At 37.5% G+C, this 13,715-nt stretch overlaps 1 protein-coding gene across 3 annotated transcripts in view; it reads right to left on the bottom strand.

The window, feature by feature from the left end:
• The window catches only part of Cdh20 (cadherin 20), a 245,525-nt gene that overhangs the window by 31,507 nt on the left and 200,303 nt on the right, over window positions 1–13,715 (bottom strand). For all 3 annotated transcript variants that reach the window (XM_031379558.1, XM_031379573.1, XM_031379563.1), the window contains 3 exons: window positions 8,376–8,512; window positions 4,486–4,607; window positions 638–755 (listed from right to left, as the gene is read on the bottom strand). In XM_031379558.1, coding sequence (XP_031235418.1) covers window positions 638–755; window positions 4,486–4,607; window positions 8,376–8,512 — 377 coding nt within the window. The remainder of the gene's footprint in view (window positions 1–637; window positions 756–4,485; window positions 4,608–8,375; window positions 8,513–13,715) is intronic.

Genomic DNA, 13,715 nt, shown 5'->3' with positions numbered 1-13,715 from the left:
TACAACTACTGCTACTGCTGCTACTGCTACAACTACTACTGCTGCTGCTGCTGCTACTGCTGCTGCTATTGCTGCTACTATTGCTGCTACTGCTGCTACTGTTGCTACTGCTGCTGCTACTGCTACTGATGTTGCTGCTGCTACTGCTGCTTCTGGTACTGCTACTGCTATTACCCTTTCCCTTAGTCATACCTCTTTCGCTGTGGGAGCATTTTACTCCTCTCTCCCGGTTTTTATTGGTTTTTAAGCCTTTGATTAGAAATGTTCCTTCAGGTTTGTTCTCTTTCTCTAGGACATTTTTTTCCTTAGGCCATCTCTGTCTTAATAGAACTTGTAAACATAGTTGCTCTGATTTGGACTAAAGGAAGGTAATTTACCAGTGCACTTTGAATAGTTTCTTTAACAAGCATCAGTAAATGTTTATCAGCTGACTGAAGAATGAAACCTGTAGAGACAGCAGAGGGCACTCTTTATCTTTGATGCTATGTAGCAAAACCCGGTAGACTACAAATTAGCGTTAATGTCCTCCCTGTTATTAAAAAGCCTGAAAATGTGACGCTGTTTATACGGTGTAGTAACTCAAAAATGTCAATCTTGAGCAGTAGAAAAGCATAGATAGCCATGTCCACTTGATTACCTTGGTTGTCTCTGACAGTGAAGTTGGGGTTGTTAGCAGCCTCAGGTGCCAAAGTGTAGTAGAAATGTTGACCATTGTGAGGGTCATCTTGATCCACAGCACTGACTGTCTGAATCAGCTGAAGGAGGGGCATGAATGAATTCAGGGTTAGATGGAGCCAAAGAAAAGCAAGGTCTAGTGAAACCCTAAAGCCGGAGTGCAATAGTAAGTCATTTGCCCAATCAGATGTCCTGAAAGTAACCTGGAAGCCCTCCATGTCATCACACAGCTTAACTAAGCATATTCTTGATCTTGAATATGTTAATAGGTAAATGATAAACAATTCTTAAATGTTTCAGCTGCATTATTATCACAGTTTTGGCCAGTTAAAGTGTTGAAACAGAAGACACTGAAAGAACCATGGAATGTCACAAGGTCCTGCATAACCTGTATACCACCATTGAATATTTGGTAGCTATGTTGCTATCGTTGAGAAGCCCCTTCTTATAACTACTACCTGGAAAGCAAGTAAACCAAGCAGTGTTAAGCTATGGAATGTAGATTCAAGGTGCATGGGCCACAGTACATTCATCCTTTGTTAGGAGGAAGGAAGTTAGCTTAAGCTCATCTAGTTGGGAAGCAGAGTTTAGTCAGAGGTTGAGGGTGGAGCTCAGCTGGGAAAAAACCACAAAACAAAAATGGAGCTTAGTGACAGGGAGAGTAAGAGTGCTTCCCCTTGATCCCTTTGGCCAAGTTCTGTCTTTCCCACAATATTCCTCAAAGGAATAGCTTTCATGAAGGCTATGGAAACACATGAAAAAGCAATAAAGAAAGCAGGATGAATTAGACAGTTGGAGCATTAGTTGGTGGGCTATGGTGGGGTGGGGTATGGAAAGAGTTTTCATTAGCTTGTTTCCAGTGGTATGCTCTAACATGCTGTATGAACTACAGATGATCCTAGTCGACTTGGGCCTGGTGCTGGAAACCTGTCATTTCTGCAGGACAGAAATGACTGTATCAAATTCAGCTTGAGGGCCCAAGTGGGTTTTAAGATTTTTACAGCATGCTGAAGATTAGAGGGGCAAGGGATTCCTGTATCCTGTTCAGATGCTCAAAGGACTCTTTGCTCTGCTCTTCACTGGCCTGTCTCTTCAGGGATTACCATTATTGTGTTAGCCACCATACCCATAGTTACCACATTCTTTCAGTGCAACCTGCTACCAGTGACGGACAGATGACGGGAGAATAAAGGCCTCATACTCCCCTTTAAACTTGGGAAAGCCCTTATTCTAGAACTTTGTGAGGATGTTAATGTATTTTTATTGCAGCTAGACTTTATTTTGCTCAGTCCTTCTGCCTTTCCTTTTTATAGATCTCAAAAATATCATATTTCAGAAATCCATCTCAGCATAGGCCTCCTGAAATAGCTGAATGGTGAATCTGAAGGTGCATGGGATGGAGTAGTAACAAGCTTAAGGGCCAGGGAGCAATGTAGAGAGGCACACATGGTTCAGACTGACATCAGTGCTGCTCATAATTGAGGCAACATCCACCCTAGCTCCATGGAGAGACACATCCTATATTTTTATTTTGATTGCTAAATGTAAAGAGATGAAATGTTTCTTAGGGAGTGTTTTGAATAGATAATAGAGTGGAAAAATTTTAAGACAGATCATAAAACTATGAATGTGGTGAGATGGGACTTTGAAGTATAGGTAGACAGTGTGGTGGGGTTCATGGTGGGAGCACCCTGGCCACCTTTATTGGCCTCCTTCTTCTGAGAATCCTTAGCCCCACTTGTCTAACATCTTGCTTAGCCCTCTACAGTCTTCTATCTGTAGTCATAAGGCATGCATTTCACTGTTGTGTGCCCTTCATCCACTATGAAGAAGAGGAGAATATACACACTCAGAGGGATGAGGTTAGGCTAGGGTTGACCTTATGTATGGCTGAAGGTGACAAATGGAATAGGCTTGTGACACTGTCTTCTAACTCCAAGTCACAGATAATCTATTTCAAAGACTTTCACAAAGGATCATTAGTGATGTTCTTAGAAGTGGAAGACACACTTGGCTGCAAAAGCAGGAGTGGTGGTTGGATGTTACACTCTTGACATAGTGTAGCTCCTGTCTCAACACCTTCAACACAGAAAGTGCCATGCTTTGAGCAAAGAGAGGGCTTCCTCTTTCGTGCTACTTAGCATCCTCTAAGTTCATGACTAAATTTAGCTTCTCTTGCCATGGCATAAAATATACTCACATTAAATCTTATTTTATAGTAAAACAAAAATATGTATAGTAATCAAAAAGCACAATAGTAAAAAAAACAATAATTCTAGAAGCTCAGAACACCTAGTCAGAACTTTAAAGTCCATAAGAGCTTGTCCACCTCTGCACAGTACCTTCTGTATTGTGTCTTTTCTCTGACCTTGCTTCATGTGTAACATAATGCCCCAAACTGCAGGTTTGTTAATGTGGTTCTTTACAGCCATTATCATGGACCTGCCTTGTTCAACAATGCTTTTATTGTAACTGTTATTAGGTGGATAATATCTTAGGCCTTCTTAAACTAGAAATTTAATAAATATGGAAATACAATTATTGGGGAATTGGAAAAAGCTTTTAAGAATGATGCAGACTATTGCACCACATTATAAGAATCAGTGTTGAGGTCAATTTGGATTTGAATCACTGCAGGGCTCTTGGCTTTCCAGAAACAAAGTCGCTTTCTTTGGATAGAAGACAATGATAAAAGAAATGATGGGTTAAGGATGTTGAAAGGTCAAGTAAATATTAGTTCTAGAGACACAGCTTTGTGCAGAGGGCACTGGGTGATGTTCCAGATGAGGGATAAATGTGAGCTCAAAGCTGTGTTGTAGTCAGAGCCTGAGTTACCATCTGGTCAGAGGTGGACTTCTCAACTTCCCAATTTTCATAATAAATGACCTTCATCCATTTGTTCTATCAGACTTTCTAGAACCACAGTATTTGATTTAAGATGGACATTATGACCCTTAGGACAGCAGGAGAAGAAAGGAGGGTATGGATGAACAGGAAGCGGGTTTGCAGTGCCTGACACATACCCTGATATTTGGCCACTGGAAATGTAGTGCTTCTTAGTCAAATCATTTGGAATTTGAAATACTAGGTTAGGTTTAGAATCTTATCTTAAAATGTTTGTGAAGTTTGTAGAACTTGTCTTACTTCCATAACCAGAATATTTATTCTGTGAGTCAAGTCACAAGAACTGTTAAAGCACTATTCAGACCGCAAAGTGAAATTTGACTCCAAGTGGTTCTCTTAACAAATAAATGACTAGAACCTGATGTAAAGAAATTGGATACTCTGTTTTCTAATCCATACTTTCTGGTATGGACATGTTGTTGGTCATGAATTCAGCAATTCTGTTGATTAGTTTTATGCCAACTTGATATAAAGTCATTTGGGGAGAATGACCCTCAATTGGGAAAATGTTTCTATAAGACTGGCCTATAGGCAAGTCTGTAGAACATTTTCTTGATTAATGATTGATATGCTAACCAGTACATTGTTGGTAGTACCATTCCTGAGGAAGTGGTCCTGGATTGTATAAGAAAGCAGGTCTAGTCAGCCACAAGGAGCAAGCCAGTAAGCAGCTTTCTTCCATGGCCTCTGAATTAGTTCCTGCCTCCAGTGTCCTCCACTGTTTGAGTTACTGCCTTGATTTCCCTCAGTAATGGACTATTACATGAACATATAGGATGAAATAATGCCTTTCCTTCCCATATTACTTTTGGTCATGGTAGGTTATCACAGTGCTAGAAACCCTCTCTAAGACAGTTATTAAAAGTTCCCTTTGTACATCTGGGTCTACCAAGGTGATCAGCTTACCTGTCCTGCTTTGGCATTTTCACAGATAAAAGCTTCATAGAATCTGGGAAACTCTGGTGCATTGTCATTCACATCGAGGACTTTGATTGTGACAGCAACACTTCCCACTTGGGAGGGATTGTCTAAAGAGAACATAAGGAACAATGACAGTGACAGCTCAGGAAGGCAGAAAGACAGCTGTGTGGATCTGCTTTGTCAAGGAATGGATAAAATGTGGAAATGATAACATGCTCATAGGACACGTGTTCCCTGTAGAGCACAGGCTGAGACAAGGAAGTGCCTTCTGTGTGGCTGTTGCCATGTAAGGACTGGACAGGAAAGGGCAACATTCCACTCTGTTGGCTTTTTCTTCTTTTTTTGCTATGCTTTTGGTATTCTATTTATTTATTTTAAATGATAATATTCTCATATATGTATATGAGTAGGCATCCCTGTCACTGCCCATGTGTGGAGTTAGTTCTGTCCTTTGACCTTCACATGGGTTCCAGTTTATACTAGTCATTAAACTTGTGAGCACTTTAACTACTGAGCTCTCTCACCAGTCTGTTAATTTTATTTCTAAGAGATGCTTTTATGATTTTGTTTCTCTTGTAATGCTCTTGTTTTGTTTATATATATTTCATTTTTAAGATTTGTTACGTGTATGAGTGTTTTGATTACATATAAGTGCACCATATTTGTGCCTAGTGCTTGTGGAGGTCAGAAGAGATTGTCAGGTTCTCTGAGACTGGAGTTAGAGATGAGTGTGAGCCATCCTACAGGTACTGGGAATGGAGCCGGGGTTCTTTACAAGAGCAGCAAGTGCTCTTCACCATCGATCCAATTCTATAACCCTATATTTTTCTTTATTGTACAATAGTATTTTAAATGCTTTATTTTCTCTCTTTATACTATTCTTTCTCTTTTTCTTTTATTTAATCTTACTAATTCATTTTTCCTCTCATCCCCTTTATTGCTTTTTATTATTTTTCACTTATCTAATTAATTAAAACATGTGTGAATGTGTGTCTATGCATATGTATGATGTGTGTATAATTCACATAATGTCATGGATGGTATTGTGTGTGGAGGTCACAGGACAGTTTTGTGAACTCAGTTCTCTCCTTCCATCTTTATGTGGATTCCAGAATCAAACTCTACTTTTGTGGTAAATGCATTTTCTGGCAAAACCATCTTGCTAGCCTTAATCCACCTACTTCCTAAGTTCATAGATTACTCTACAGTATTTCTCCCACTTGCTTGTTTATGGTTATTAGTGATGGAGTAGTTGGCTATAACCCTTTTTAATAGTATTTTTGTATCTGCTTTAATTTAGTCTTAGTACTACTAAAGTGACTTGTTTTTCTTCTCTTGAGTGGTATTAGAATTGAGCCCTCAAGAAATGACTGCTTTCAAAACCCAATAATAAACTGGAAAAGATAACTATACTAACAGATGTACAAATCACAAAATAGAAACACAATTATGTAGATGGTAGGTAGCATTCTCTTCCAAAGATCATATCATGCTAATAACTAAATCCAGCAATATTGAAAGAAATGGTTAAAATGCCACACAAAAAAGTCATTTGGCTGATGGTTTGCAAGAGGATACAAACAAGTAGACAATGAGATAAGGAAGACAATTCAGAGCCTGGATAAGAAAGCTAAATTCAGCAAGGAAATTGAGATTTTGATGAAAAACAAACCACTATACACTTGTTGTAAATGAAAAACAGTATGTAAACAACATTCTGAAAAGCATCACTTCCAACAACTAGATTAAACAGAAAAAAGAATATCATGGACTGAAGATGAAGTTGAGGAAATACTATAGTCAGGTATCAATAATGAAATAAATGACCACAACCACAATTTTCATGAGCTCTGAGACATGAAGAAGAGAGCAATCATAGGAATTTATAGGGTAGAATGAGCTGAAATGTAATCTAAAGGCACAAGAAACCTAGTCAACAAAATTATTGCAGAACATTCCAAGAAATCAACATCTAAGCTTAAGGACATTTAGAACACTGAGTAGCCATGTCCAGTAAAGAACTCGACATCATAGTTATAATGCTGAGACGTCAAAGAGACAAAAATAGCAAAAGCTACAGGAAGGATCTACTAACTTCAAAGGGACAAACTCATCAAAGTAGCACCACAGTCTCCATTAGAGACCCCAAAGGCAGGAAAATAAACGCTGAAACTAAATAATTGCCAACTGAAATTACCCTTATCTAACAAAGCTATTGTTCATCGAAATGATCATAATGAACATAAACTAAACCAGTTCTTGACCACTAAACCCACATTGCAGAAGATGCTTAAAGGGATATTATATACAGGAGAAAGAAATATAGTCCTAAACATGAGAGGTCAGGAAGGGTAAGTTTTGTGAGATGAATAAATAAATGAGCAGAGGTGAATGGGGAAAGATCCAGTCATGCCCATTGCAGTAAAGCAGAAATGGGAGAGAAAGAAAAATCAAGCAGTATTAAAAGTCAGTGAGAAAAACAGTGAAAATTTTATAGGAGTCAGAAAACTTTTCTAAAAAATAAATGTAAATTGCTTTAACTTTTCTATTTAAAAAATACACACTAGCTGATTGAATAACAACAATAGCAACAACAACAACATCAACAACAAACAGTAAGACATGACTCTTTTTTTGCAAGAAACTCATTTCATTTGAAAAGGCACATGGCTGAAGATGAAGGATGGAATTATAAATCTCTAACAAGTGAGATCTGGAAGCAAATATGAGTAGTGAAAGTATACTTTATTTAATTAGAATAGGTGAATAAGGTAACACAAATTAGGAAAAAGAGCTATCACTTAAGAAGATGTAATGTTTGCAGCCAGGCATGGTAGTAAATGCTTTTAATCTCAGCATGGAGGTAACAGAGGCAGACAGATTTCATTGAATTAGAGGGCAATCATTGTTACCTAGTAAGGTTTAGGCCAGGCCAGGACTACACAGTGAGATTCTGCCTCAAAAAATGATTGTTAGTATATATGTCTTGAATATTGGTGCACATAATTTCATAAAACAGACATTATTTGGCATAATAGGACAGAAAGATCCAGATATAATAACAGTGGGTGATATTAATACACCAGCTGTAGATCATCTAGATTTAAAACATTCTAAAACTTTTAGAGTTAAGCTTCCCTACATATCAAATGGCATATCTAAATATCTATATAATATTACACCCAACATATGTATAATATACACTCTCTTAGCATATGGAACTGTCTCAAAAATAAAGTTAGGTGACAGAAAAAGTTCTAACAAATACAAAAATGAGCCTAAAGTAATTTCTGCTATCAGATCATAATGCAATAAAAAATCCTAGAAATCAATAGCAAGAGAATCTATAGAAACTTGAAATTAAAATTAAACAATATATTCTTCAATAATCTTTGGGTTATTAAAATCAGAGAGGAAATTAAAAAAAAATACCTAGAATCAAAACAAAATGGGAAATGGGAACAGAACTTACCAGAGCTTTAGGGATGCAGCAAAAGTAGTTCTAATACAGTTGTTTGTTTTTGTTATTTTTGCTAAGCTGAAACTTGAAAAGGACAAAGCTATAGCTTTGTGGTCCTGCTTCTTAGAACTGGTGTTGCTATTAGAAAGGAGTTCTTTGCTCTAGGCCTTCCCAGTCATAAACATATAATGATTCCATTTCTGACTTATATAGAATTGTTTTGCATAAAACATCTGAACTCAATGATGTATCTCAACCATAAAATGAACTAAGGATTAAATCACACAATCATTTATTTGTAGAACATATAATTTCAGTTTCTCCTCTGGAATACATTTTTTGTTACAAGATTTAGACACTTTCTATATTTTTACATTTTGTAGCTCTGTGGAGACAAATACATTATGTTACTTACTCATTTCCATAGCAAGGACGGTTATATTATGCCAGGAAAACTCTTCTCTGTCTAGTGGTCTTGCAGTCATTAAAGCACCTGTTGTAATGTCAACATAGAAAAATCTTCCCGGGTCGCTGCCTCTGTCAATGGAGTATCTGCAAAGATAGGGATTTGGTACCTTATTTTCATCTGGATAAACACAAGAGCATAGCACACGGGGGAACTGAGTATATACACGGTGTTAAAGATGGTTCAGACACCTCTGCATTGTGACTATGTGGAACACTGTGGATTTATCATGCTTAAGAGAAACAAAAGAACTTTTTTACTACTTAAAGTATAGTAAAATGAAATAAACAGAGCACCGAGACCATTATGGAATATTTAATTTACATAAAAAGTATGCTATTTAAAGCCTAAACCTGCTCCAAGAATTTTGAAACACCCTCAATATCAGCCTCCATTTATATGTATTTGAAATTCAGCAAAGTTCTCAAATGCTAATCTGAAACTTGAAAAAGAACAAAGCTATAGTCTCATGGTTCTGCTTCTTAGAACTGGTATCACCTTGGGAAAAAAGCTTTGCTCCAGGCCTTTCCAGTCATAACCATGTAATGATTCAACTCCTCACTGATGCAGAATTTATTAACTGAAGATTCCTTATATAGGATGTTTTTAGTGGGATAAGCAGGTTTATTTAGGTTGCTGGTTGTAAATAAAGCAGAGCTTTGTGCATTTATTAGGGATAATCTGCTGGAAGCTGTCATATGACTTCAAAATCTGTAGATCATTATATTCAGATGTTCAGTAAAATAAAGGCCATTGTTTGCTCAGGTCACAAACCTTACTTGCTGTTCCCACTGTCTGTGTCAGTCTGGACCAATGTGCCTTTTATGTAGGAAGGGTACTTACAGGCACTTAGGCTGGACAGTCTCAAACCTCTGCAAAGGAAGAATTACATGACTCCTTCTGCTGTTGCCCTGTCTTTTGACTCTTTAGTGAATTTGGTTGTGCGTAAGACCTGTAATTCTTGTTCAGTCTGACTTGGCAACCTGATTCCCTGTTTACCAGCATTTTCTCATCTGCTTTCCATCTTGGAAGCTGAAGGAACGACCACACATTAGGATGTTTAAAAATGAGAGATCTTGATAATTGACTGAGTACCACCATTGAAAGTCTCGTGTACACCTTGGTAAAGGTCAGCAATTTGTTATTTTTATTTAGAGATTATATACTTTAGGATATAATATAATATTTCTTTATCTATCTTGTGGAATTAAAAGTAGGCTAATTAATATATATGTGTATCATCTCATATAATTTCTTTGTGGCAAAAGCATTTATAATTTATTTTTCTGTAAATTTGAAATATGCAGTACATAATTAACTAGTTACCATTGGTACAATAGATCCCTATATCTTCCTGTCTAACTGGAAGTTTGTTTCCCTCCGTCAAAAATTTACTCTCTTTCTCCATCAGCCTTGCTGGCCCAAGCCTATACTAACTACCGTTTCTCCCTTTTATCTCTTCAACATTTAAGTAAGATCATGAGCTATTTGCCTTTCTGTGACTGGCTTATTTCACACATATAATACTAATAGATTTATTTGTGTTACTGTAAATGACAGAATTTCCTTCTTTTTTTAAAGGCTGAGTAGTATTCTTTTGTGTATGTATAAAATACCACACTAAAAATCTATCCATCTGTTGATGAGCACTTAGATTGTTTCCATATCATATCATTGTGAATAATGTGGCAGTTAACATGGAAATGAAGATGCTTCTTCTACATACTGATGGTAATTCCTTTGGATGTATGCCCAGAAATAGGATGGCTGGATCTAGTGTTTTCAGTAAGAACCACTCTGTTTTTTTAAGGTGGCTGTGTTAACTGGTATCCCTACCATGAGGTACACTTTTTCTTTTCTGAACATCCTTTTAATGTTTCATTCCCTTTGGGGAATGGCCATTCTAATGGCCGAGGCACCTTTTAATTCTGACTAGTTATGGATTTCTCATATATTCACAAGGCTCTTATATATCATGAAAAATTGTCTGTTCATATATTTTGACATTTCTGCAAATAAGATTATTTGCCCTGGCATGAAAATACAACACAAAACCAAAGTAATCAAAACTGTAGTGTGGGCACAGAATAGAGACACTTATCAAAGGAATAAGGGTAAAAGCCTAGAAATGAATGCATATAAGTTGGGAGCATAAAGGTCCTTGTGCCCACAGATCTCCAGAGAACCCAGGCATATTAAGCACCCAGGGTTGTTCTTTGAAAGGGAAGGACATACAACCTGTTTTTCCAGAAAGGTAGGAATTGGAGGTAGGTGATTAACAGCCTGGTGATCTATGTTATCTGTTAGGCCAGGCCTTATCAAGCTCCCACAACCTGGACTGGATTTGGCTAGTAATCTAAATGGCCCTTATTTGCAGAGGCTCCCCAGGCTCCCACAAGCAGGACAGGGGCAGTTAGTAGCCTAAAATGATCTCTACACTAACTGTACGATTGAGACCAGGCCAGAGTCTTCCCTAGGTACTTAAATTAGCACAGGCAGGCTATCTTTAGAACCCATCTCCTTGGAAGAAATTGCATGTGCCCTGAATTGAGTTTTAATGTAATTATACTTCCTTGTACACTGAAGATTGTATTGCAACAGGAAAGTTTCCCCCGAATTGTACTGTTTTAAAAAACACTGACCATGGACTGCCTACATCAGACTCCCTTAAGTCAATCTGAACTGAGTTTTCATTCTCATCTCTGCACAGTTTACATCATTGCTTGGACACCAGCAGCCTCTTCCTTACATATATTTATGATAAATTCATTCAAGTTTTTGTAAAAATAAAAAGAATACATAATGGGGTGAAAGAACAGATATTGATGACTAGTACTTGGAAAATTGGCTGTCCCCACACAGAATAACCCTTACCTGTCCTCTTTCACAATAAGCAAATGAAGTTGGGACTTAAGATCTGAAACTAAATTTACTAGAAGAATGTTATTTAAGATTGGTCTGGGACATGATATTTTGGATATAGCCATAAGGGCACAGAGGCAGAAAGAGCAAAAGTAAACAATTGAAATTACACCAAACTGAACATTCTACACAACAAAGGAAACAATCAAAAGATGAAAGAAAACCCAAGGTCTGGGGGAAGTATAAGGAGCTAGTGTTCAAAATGCACAAGTATCCTGCTCTCCAAGGCCCATGATTGTAATAACTGATGTGTTATTTAACAGTAATCACCTTGCTGTGCATTTAATACACAGCTTCTTTTAACATTCTCATATTTTGGAAAGTTATCCTAACCATCAGATTAGCAAACTGGAAATTAGGAAAATTAAGTCACTTTCAACTAAGATTTAAAACCATCTATGTGTAGTTCCAGGTGTTCTTAGTGTGCTCACAGATTGTTAAACAGAGAACAGAGAAAATGTTGAATTCAAGATTTAATAAAAGTTGGCAGAAATTGCAGTCCCTTTAAAGTTCTTGAGGTGAAGAAACAGCAAATTTCATAAGAATTTAATTTGAATTATATGTGTATATATTGTGTGTCTTTGTGGGTGTGTGTGTACATGAACAGGTTCCTGTCAAGGCCCTGGGAAGGTATTGGATCCCCTGGTTCTGGAGCTAATAGGCAGTTGTGAGCCACCTGATGTGAGTGCTGGGTGCCAAACTTGATCTCCTCCAAAACTGGAATTTTGATAGTAATTACATTCCAAAGTGCAGTATTTTGCATACTGTAGTTTGGTGAGTTGTGAAATTTGTGTGGTTGATTGTGAATTAGCATTGAAAGAAAGTAAGATAGAATGGGACATATGCATGCCAAATTATCACATGTAATAAGGGCAAATATTGATGCAAAGTTTTTATCTATCTATCTATCTATCTATCTATCTATCTATCTATCTATCTATCTATAGGTATGAATGTATATGAAATGTTTTTCTTCAAGTATATACATTTCTTCAGAGATTCAAGATTGCCGCTCAGGGAGTTCGGGTTTTAAGAGGCAGTAGATGAGTTGGAGCCAGAGATGTTGAAGGAAATTCAGTTAAGAATTAAGATGAAATAATTTCTGTTATGATGTCTTAAATGTTAAGGAATTTAAGGAAGCCAATTTACCTCTCTGCCTGTGATTCTGTTTAAGGAACATTTACTATTTGTAAGACTTGTTTTAACATATCAAATGTAGTGAGTCATCTATCCTCATAATAACACCATTGGCAGGCATTATTATCATTTCTGTTTTACAGATAAGAATATCTCAAGGTTTAAGAGGCTAAATCACTTATTTAAGGTCACACTACTGGGAATCAAATCTAGGCAGTTCAGCCTCCTGTCTAGTGCACCTTAGTCACCCTACCAGTGCCTTATTGACATAGGAATTATAGAAGATTGCTCAAGAACACAGCTTTACCTCTTCAAGATGAGACATGAAAAAAATGGCTAACTTTTTGATAAAAACACTTGTGTACTTACAAGATTATTTAAAATAAGCTCAAGTATGGCATTTTTATGGGTGTACTTTAAATTTAGCCTCAAAGTTTATCAACTGCTCTAAGAATTGAATTTTCTTTTAGGAAATAGAAGTTGGCTAATGACATTCTAGTCTTTTAGCTCTCAGACACATGAAAAGCCCCACAGTTGATCTACAGAGCATAAACTGAATGGAAGCTCTCCAAGCTGTAGATTTATTTCTGGGGTTTCGGGGGAGTAGCCCATTAGGAACCAGAAGCCTATCCCCACCATGGCAGATGTCACAGATGGCGTGGAACATGAAGTGATAGAAACAACCAGGTCACAGGACCCCTGACAGTACTGCCTGTTCAACACAGCAGGAGCCTGCCTTTGGGAGCTTCTCTCATCAAGTAGAATCTCCCTTCAATTTCCCAAGCTAGGCTACAGTGAGGGAATAATGGCCTTCATTTCTCTGAATGGGGCACTGGGCCAATTTCCAGGGTGCAGGAGAACAAATTGAAAGTTCAGATACAGATGGAAAATGAGAAAATTGGGACCTAGCAGTGAATCCTATAGGTGGTTTTCCTGTCTCCAACTGTAACGTTCTTATCTATTATGAGCAGAAACTGCTTAGCACACACATGCAAAGCCACCTTGAGCAGACAGTACTGACATTTGTCTGCTTGGGTGAGGGCATTCTCTGTCATGAGGATGCTTGCTGGATTCACACATTTCAGCATGGTACAGAAAGCCTGGCTGTTTCCATACCAGCAAGAGCTGCATTTGGTTGCTAAATGACTCAGTATCCTCCTAATTTTTTTCTCTTCTCTTCTCTTCTCTTCTCTTCTCTTCTCTTCTCTTCTCTTCTCTTCTCTTCTCTTC

The sequence above is a fragment of the Mastomys coucha genome, unplaced genomic scaffold, assembly GCF_008632895.1.
Source record: "Mastomys coucha isolate ucsf_1 unplaced genomic scaffold, UCSF_Mcou_1 pScaffold1, whole genome shotgun sequence".
Taxonomy (NCBI): domain Eukaryota; kingdom Metazoa; phylum Chordata; class Mammalia; order Rodentia; family Muridae; genus Mastomys; species Mastomys coucha.
Note: the sequence above shows the minus strand (reverse complement) of the source record. Positions and strands in the feature narration are given on the sequence as shown.